This window comes from Vollenhovia emeryi, unplaced genomic scaffold (genome assembly GCF_000949405.1).
Source record: "Vollenhovia emeryi isolate VEMERY1.0 unplaced genomic scaffold, V.emery_V1.0 DF940484.1, whole genome shotgun sequence".
NCBI lineage: Eukaryota > Metazoa > Arthropoda > Insecta > Hymenoptera > Formicidae > Vollenhovia > Vollenhovia emeryi.
Window position 1 is genome coordinate 1 of NW_011965882.1, and position 8739 is coordinate 8739.

The window sequence follows — 8739 nt, forward strand, 5'->3', positions numbered from 1 at the left end:
TTTTTTAAAAATGCTTATTTTCTCGGAAAATATTTCATACAAAAGTTGTAGGAGGACAAATAATGATAAAGTCAATTTTTGATAAAATCAAGTTTTCAAAGTCACATAAAATTTATTACCATGTTTTAAAATTGAATTGTGATTCCTCTTACATAATATAATTCCTCCAGTTATTATGCATATAAAAATATTCAGATAAAGTTATAAAAAATCAATAGTTTTCGAGATATTTTATACTTTATTCTGACATATTTTAACATGAAATAGATATCTCATAAACTATTGATTTTGTGATAACTGCAATACTTTTATATGCAGAATAACTGGAGGAATTATATTACATAAGAGAAATCATGAGATTTTATTCTTAAAAAATGGTGATAAACTTCATGTGAAAAAATTAAAAAATCGATTTTACCATTATTTATCCCTCTTTAGACCCTACAACTTTTGTATGGAACATTTTTAAAAAAAATTCATTTTTCCAAACAAATACCTGATACGGATGCTTTGTTACATCCTGCATATACCTACGTGCGTGTGTGTGTGTGTGTGTGTGTGTGCGTGGGTGTGTTGCGTGCGCGCACGCGCGCGTGTGTGCGTGCGTGTGTCTGTGCGTGCGTGCGCGTGTGCGTGTACATACATACATATATACATACATATTATAATTTGCAATTTCTATTCCACGCCATTATTTATAATTTTAGACTGGGCATGTGATTGGAACGGTTCCAAGATTGCCGAAGAAAAATATATTGATAGCATAAATAAAGCTGCATATAATAAAAGGAAGGCTCACAATCAAGCTGAGCAAATTTCGAAAAATAAGAACGCTAAAAAGACTGTCACCTTAGGCCAGGCGCAACAGACAATTAAACGAGGGCAAGAACAGACATCGTTGACATCGTTACCAAGCGATACAACATCAACTTCTGCCGAGTGAGTGTGGTCGGCCATCAAAAATACTATTATATACTAATTATATACTAATTAAAAAGTTATAAGTTAAAGGTTATACTTTGGATCAAATACATAATTATTGAATGTATCTTATATCTGTCACTAGTTTTATTTATTTATCTGCGCCTCATTAATTTATATTTCCCGTTTTGTTTCTCGTGATACATTTACGGTGTATGAAAGGGATGTGATTATATTTTAATTACTAGGCCTTGAAATGGTATCTTGTTTCTTGACACTTAATTTCAACAATAATTGACTGTTGACATTGATTTGACTTTAAGTATTTCTCAAATACTGAATTTCAACAACAATGAATAATTATTAGTACGGATTATTGGAGCCTTTTATATCCATATCGCAGCCATAAGGTGTCGATAAGATTTTTCTATAAAATGTTAAGATCTGCTCATAACAGAAAATATTAGGAAGAGAAATAAATATTAAATATTAAGCGTAGTAAAGAAGAGGAAAGAACATATTCTTTCCTTCTTTCCTACGCCTAATATTTAATATTTATTCTTATTCCTAATATTTCTTCTGTGCGTAGACCTTTAGAGTCTAAGGAGGGTTCATGGTGACCCCCGAAAATAGAGTCTACAGAGGGTACACGGAGGCTTACGGAAAGAGTGTACGAAGGATCTATCGAGGGTCTAGGGAGGGTCTAGGGAGGGTATTTCGAGGTTTTATCCAGCCAGCGACGTCGAATCTACGAATTGTGGGGAGGGTGAACGGAGAGTCGCCAGACTCCGCGTAACCTCCGAAGACGTTTGTTGTAATATAAAACACGGGTATAAGTCGAAATCGGGAAATAACTCTGAAGAAAATGCTACTTTTATTGATTAGCTCATACATCGACGACGCCCGTCGTGCAACTGTCCCCGTAGGCTCTCGCAGCCCCGGCGCTCTCATCGCTCGCCAAAAAGAAAACCAAAATGAACGTCGCGTCGAACAAAAGTCGCTCGCTTAGCGCTCAACCGTAATCCAACATCCTCCCACCATTGAGATGGCTACAAATCGGTCATCTCAATACATACATGACACGACAAAATAAAAAAAGAAAATCCTAATACAGGAATAGAATACATAAAAACAATATCGCAAAGCAACAAAACAGTCAAATTAAAAGTATGAGAATGACAAGAGACTCAAGTATAAGACAGTCTTTCTGGGGGTTTAACTTTTCTCCCAGCTCTCGTTACATACGATTTATTATCGCAACTGCGTTTATCATACGCTCCGCTAATAACTGGAGCACCACTTCTGGATTCCTTGAATCTCCTGGTATCCTTGCATTTGTCCGCAATAATTTCGTCCACCTTAGACTCACTCTTCTCATATCTAAGTTCCAATGGATAAAGTCTTTGTATTGGACGAATCAATTCGCCTCTGGCAGTAGTCAATCGAACGATTCTAATATTATTATCTTTACCTGCGATTAATTCCTTGACGCGCGCCAGAGGCCAATCCAAACGTTTTACATTTTCATTCTCGATTAAAACTATATCGCCTACTTCGATAGCTTGCACAGTTTTTGCATTAGACTTTCGGTGAATCAATGCACCTAAATATTCAGTTCGAAATCTTTGGCGTAAATCTTCTTTGATTTTCTGACGATACAAGTATCTTTTGGATAAATCGCATTTCTCTATCTTATCTAAATCTAGTACTCCTATTTCCTTTATCTCTTGCAAAAACATAGACGGAGTTATAGGTATAATATCCTGTTTGCTTTCGGAGAGGAAAGTAATTGGTCTGGAGTTAATCACCGCTTCGCAATCTAATAAGACTGTTAACATTTCTTCGTAATCAAGACAAGATCTTTTAAGCGTTCGTCTCAATAATCGTTTCAAGACCCCATTCAATCGTTCCCAAAATCCGCCCCACCACGCTGCAGATGGAGGATTGAATGTCCATTGAATTCGTTCGGTGGCTAACGTTCGGGACAACTTTTCAAAATCCAGTTGTTTAAACATATTATTCAATCCAACAAAATTCGTGCCATTGTCACTGTATATCACACTCGGCTTTCCCCTACGCGCAATGAAACGTCGAATAGCCATAAGAAACGCCGCAGTGGACAACGATGTCACGAGCTCAAGATGTACTGCACGGAAAACCGCACACGTGAACAAACAAATCCATGATTTTTGGCCGCCTTTAAGATAAACGGGCCCGGTGAAATCTACACCTATAACCTCGAATACGGCCGCGTCTTTTACCCGATCTAAGGGTAATGGTGCATTAATTGTCTGGAAAGCCTTCGCATCATGTCTGCGACAATTTACACACTTCGTAATCACCGATCGAATTACTTTACGACCGCCTATGATCCAATACTCTTCACGCAATGCGTTCATTAAAATCTCTATTCCGGCGTGGTTTAAGTTTTCGTGCTTTTCTTTGATAATCAAACTAACGATTCGATGTTTACCGGGAAGAACGATAGGACACTTAAAATTATAAACGTCGTTGCGCAGTACAATTTTTGAACTTAATCGAATTAAATCGTCTTTATCTTTGAACGCGTTGAGATGTCTCACACGTATATCCGTTTCGTCAGTAAAACATTCGGTTTGAATCAATTTTAATAACAGAGTACGTGACGTTTGAATTTCTTTACACAAAAGAGCATCCCTAATACGACTCTCTTTTTTCTCTCGACAGTTACAATAAAATCGTCGTACATACGCAAACACTTATCATTTTTGCAAAGTTAGAAAATCTACTGAGAAATTCGTTCTCTTCCGCACCCTTTCCTTCTAACGCTACGAGAGTACAAACAGATTTTTTGTTTATCGCGGTTCTTTTTAATTCTTTACTAATTTCGTCTTCATCGCACGACAATTCTCTGCCCATTGGCCATTTATCTGCCGTCTCATATAGCCATACGGGTCCCTCCCACCATCTCGCAGACATAATTTGTTTCGCCGTACAGCCTCTCGATGGTAAGTCTGCGGGATTCAAACGACCCTGTACATGATACCAACACGCGGGATCCGATAGCATACGTATCTCTTTTATTCGGTTATACACAAACGTTGCCCAATTACATTCTCTTTGGATCCATGCTAACACAGTCGAGGAGTCGGTCCAATAAAAGAGTTTAAGCGTTTTAAAATGAAGCGCATCTAATACATTTCTCGCTAATCTGGCGCCTATTGTCGCTGCTAACAACTCCAAACGCGGTATACTGGTTCGCGCATCCGTATTACCTTTTCTAGCAGGCGCAACTCGCGTTTTCGCTTGTACAAAGTGAACCTTTACACCCTCAAAATTTTCAACGCGAATGTAAATAACTGTGGCATACGCGTCTTTACTAGCATCACAGAATATGTGCAAACTTACGTTATCCGACTCATTGTCAGATATTTGTCCTAAAATACATCGTGTAATTCTAATCTTATTAAGCTCCTTCAAATCTTCCAACCACTTCGAAAATCTATTCTTTAACTTGTCTGGAACTTCATCATCCCACTTTAAATCTTCACTCCAGGTTTCCTGTAACAGAATTCGTGGGCACAGCATAACAGGACATACAAAACCTAATGGATCAAAAATACGGTGCGCCGACGAAAGAATCTTTCTTTTCGTCATTTTCGAATCGTGTAACTCTGGAAAATCTGGTATTTTTATTGCTAACGTGTCAGCCTTTTTATCCCAGGTAACGCCTAATACTACTGTCTGGTTGTCTTGGGAATTATCATCACTATACTCCCACCCTCGAAGGTCAAAACCAGCCATGTTCATCAGTCTTTTTGCGTCTAGGATGAAGTTATTCAAATCTTCTCGCGTATTCACACTAGTTACTGAATTGTCAACGTAAAAACTTTCTAACAATCTTTTACTATTTAGCGAAACATCGTTATCAGACTTCGCATAATTATTCAAATGAAAGTTCAGAATCGCGCTCAGAATAAAGGGACTCGAGGTAACCCCGAAAACGACTCTACAACGTCTAAAAACAATTATATTTCCTCCTGCATCGTACCATAAGAAACGCAAGAAATCTCGATCTCTTTTATCGAAACTGATTTGCAAAAAAGCCCTTTTAATATCAGCTATTATTCCGATTTTATTTTCCCTAAAGCGCAGAAGAATGGACGCGATCAATTCTATCAAATTTGGACCCTTATGAAGGCACTCGTTGAGCGATGGCGACGTCCGTTCCTTGGCTGATGCGTCGAACACCGGTCGAATTCTCGTCGTGCTGCCCTCCTTGACCACGTGTCGGTGAGGTAGATAATAGCCCCCATCCTTTTCTTCTTGCACCGGGACACGCTCGATGATTCCCTCCGCCAGCCATTCGTTGAAAACCGCATCATAATCAGCATACAGATTTTCGGCCTTCAATTTTCGTTCCGTAGACTGCAACCGACGCATAGCCGTCTCCTTATTACGTGGCAAAGCAGGGTGACTCGGCAACCACGGCAACTGTATCTCGTATCGCCCCTCTTCGTTAACTCGCACGGTTTTCAGAAAAGCTTCTTGCATCTCGACATCTTTTTCCTTCTGTGTTTTCGTCTCGATCGGATCGCGTATTCCCAGAACGTCCAACGACCACATGTCCGCGATCTCTACCTTGTTTATAAACAGCGATATAGCAGTCGTCGCAGCACTCTCACTTGTTTTGGATTCGGGAACCTTCCCCATAACTGTCCAACCAAGACACGTTTCGATGGCAACTAAGCCGCCTTTCAGTACGTAAACACGGCCCGTATACAATTTGCCGGCCACGTCGGCACCGATGAGCACTGAAATCGACTCTCTCTTACTATGCCGATCACTCACATCAATGTCGAATTTTTCCAGCTCTCGATCCCACTCTCCGATTTTTATTAGCGGTACTCTTTCACAAATAACAGCCTGGCCCAACGCGATGAAATTACAGCAATATTTATTGTCCAGACTGCTCAAGCGAATCCGATATTTTTTGTGTTGCACCGCGTCCGTTTTTTGTCCACCGAAAAGGGAGTGTGTCATCGTCTGCTCGGCAATTGGCTCGTAGTCCAGGTGCTCGGCCGCTTCCTTGGTGACGTAAGATTTCTGAGATCCGGTATCAACAATTGCTCGAACAATATATTCCTTGTTTCCGTTCCGCAATTTCACGCACAACGTTTGCATTAACACTTCCGGATCACTCGAGAGGTTAGCCAGATTACACTCACTATTCGCTTTCTCAGAATCTTGCGATTTAGAATCAACCTTACTGTCCTTGTCCTTTTTCTCTATTTTAGGACACATCAAAAGCACATGCCGCATCGAACACCAGCTACAGTTCACTTTACTTCGGCACTGTTTAAAATTATGTCCTGCCTTTAGACAATTAAAACAAACGTTCTGTTTCTTCGCGTGATCTCGTCTTTCAGAGAGGCTCATTTTCCTGGCATTTTCACAACGCGCACTTTCGTGATTGGAATTGCAAAATATACACGCACTATCCTTTTCCTTCGTCGTCAGCAATCCCATTGCGGTCGGGACATCCTCCTCCTTCGTGTGTGTCTTCGATCTTCGCTTTTTCCCACTATCCGCATTACCCGTTGTTAAATCGAAGCCTTTGACCGCCATAGAAATCCGTAGTTCGTTTTGCACTTCTCCTTCCAAGAACTTGATAAGTTGCGTCAGTCGATCCTTGCACTGAGACGTCGCACTATCTCCACTCTGCAACGCGGCATTGTTTACAGAACTTCTCTGCCACGCGCGTAAAACGTCTTCCGGCAGCGATGACTCTACTAGCGGAAACAGCATCGCCGCACACTTATCCGTTGTGACGCCCAGAGATTCGAGCACTCTTAGATGTGACTCAATTTTATCGTACAAACTCGTGAGGGAAAAAGCCTTGGATTTCAACGCATTTTGTAAAACGAGTTGCAAAAGCTCGCGCACATATACTTCGATCTGTAGATCATCACGTCCAAAACGATTCTTCAGGCTGCTGATTACCTTGCTATAATTCTCGGCCGTAGGCGGATAACTTTTCACTAAATCGGCGGCACGAGAGTCCGGAACCATGGATTGTATGAGATATTGGAATTTATCTTCATTCGCGATATTCGCGTCTTCATGAATTTTCTTGAATAAACTCCAGATCTGTAGCCATTCCTGTACGTCTCCACCGAATTTAGCCAGCTCGATTTTCGGTAACTTGAACGACTTTTTATTATCTCCTGGTACGCCGTTTGTACTCCCCGATGGTTCCTGATTTTCCTTCGGATCGGTGTAATCAGCTATCTGCAACCTTGTTGCGAGGAACTGTTTTTTATACTGGTCTGCGTCGTCATATTCCTCTTGAATATCTGCATCCGTCGCGCTATCCGAATCAAACATCAGATGCATAAAGGCCTGTGAGCTTGCTTCCAAATCTCGCATCTTTGCTTCGAGTAATTGAAAGGCCACTATAATTTCTTGACGCGTGGCTTCCGATCCTTCACCTCTTAACGCATTCAGTGCGTTCAGCGCTTTGGTGAAGGCGCTACGGTGAGCCGTTCGCACTTTCTTCGTTTTATCCATTGCTTTTGGATACTATCGAAACTGTTATATCACGATCGACACCACTGTACCTCCCGTGTCCTGTCACGGTCGCCAAATGTTGTAATATAAAACACGGGTATAAGTCGAAATCGGGAAATAACTCTGAAGAAAATGCTACTTTTATTGATTAGCTCATACATCGACGACGCCCGTCGTGCAACTGTCCCCGTAGGCTCTCGCAGCCCCGGCGCTCTCATCGCTCGCCAAAAAGAAAACCAAAATGAACGTCGCGTCGAACAAAAGTCGCTCGCTTAGCGCTCAACCGTAATCCAACAACGTTAAATGGGTAAAAACTGCCATTTGACGAGTAAACGGAGGGTCTGCAACATAAACAAATGTCTATTATATGACCCTCCGTTCATTCTCCGTAACTCTCCAGAAGAGTGCGATGTCAGGCGTTAGGAGGGTCTATATTTCGACTCGGGTTTCACTAAGGGTGTTTACGTGTAGTAATCAGATTTGCAATCGGATTAGTCGCAGTCTAGAAAACCGACTAGAAGGAAAGTTCCCTAGACTAATCGGATTTATAAACATGTCTATGAAACGATCGGATTATATCGAATTAATAAGGAAGTGTAGGAAAACCCGCAAATTTTTCTCGTCGCAAAATTTTGAGAAGAAATATAAGAAAAGTAAGTATGTATGTACGCTTTGTTATTCTCATGGTAAAACTTCACAAACACGGACCCAGCCCCAATGACCTTGACCTTGGCATATGTTGTCAAGGTCACCTTACTGAGTAACCTTCAGAAAGTTTTAGCCGTCGCTCGTTGTTCGTTAAAAAGTTATGGAGAAAAGAAGTTTCGCAAATGCAATGTAGTTGACGATATCATGTACGTTTAGGATGGCCTCACGTGGAAAGTTTCTGACACCATATACAATTCAAAGAATGTATAAGTGTCTTTGATATTATTAAGCATACGAATGAGAGTAAGCTATCCACAGTAACATCACAACAAATCCCTTACAGTCGAATTTCACTCGTCAGCTTACGACTCGCGACGTGCTACTAACGTAAGATGTTACTTCACGAGTTTCTTCATCTCACGTATAAAAAAGATGAGCTCATTAGATATTTGAGTGAGAAAAAAGTAATTCGCCAAGACATTGAGTGTCCACAGTGCAAAAATATTGTGAATGTGACATACGAGTCAGACACACACGTTCTACACTGTACCAATAAATACTACAAGCAGATATTTACAATATATATTTTCCGTTATTATATCTGCCATATATCTATTCATC

At 40.6% G+C, this 8739-nt stretch overlaps 1 protein-coding gene across 1 annotated transcript; it reads right to left on the reverse strand.

The window, feature by feature from the left end:
* Window positions 1-2108: 2108 nt before the first annotated feature.
* Window positions 2109-7470, reverse strand: LOC105555980. The gene is made up of 2 exons (XM_012003032.1): window positions 3690-7470; window positions 2109-3577 (listed from the first exon to the last, which is right to left on the reverse strand). Exons 1-2 carry the CDS (start codon window positions 7468-7470, stop codon window positions 2109-2111), a joined length of 5250 nt encoding a protein of 1749 aa, XP_011858422.1.
* Between the last annotated feature and the right edge of the window lie 1269 nt (window positions 7471-8739).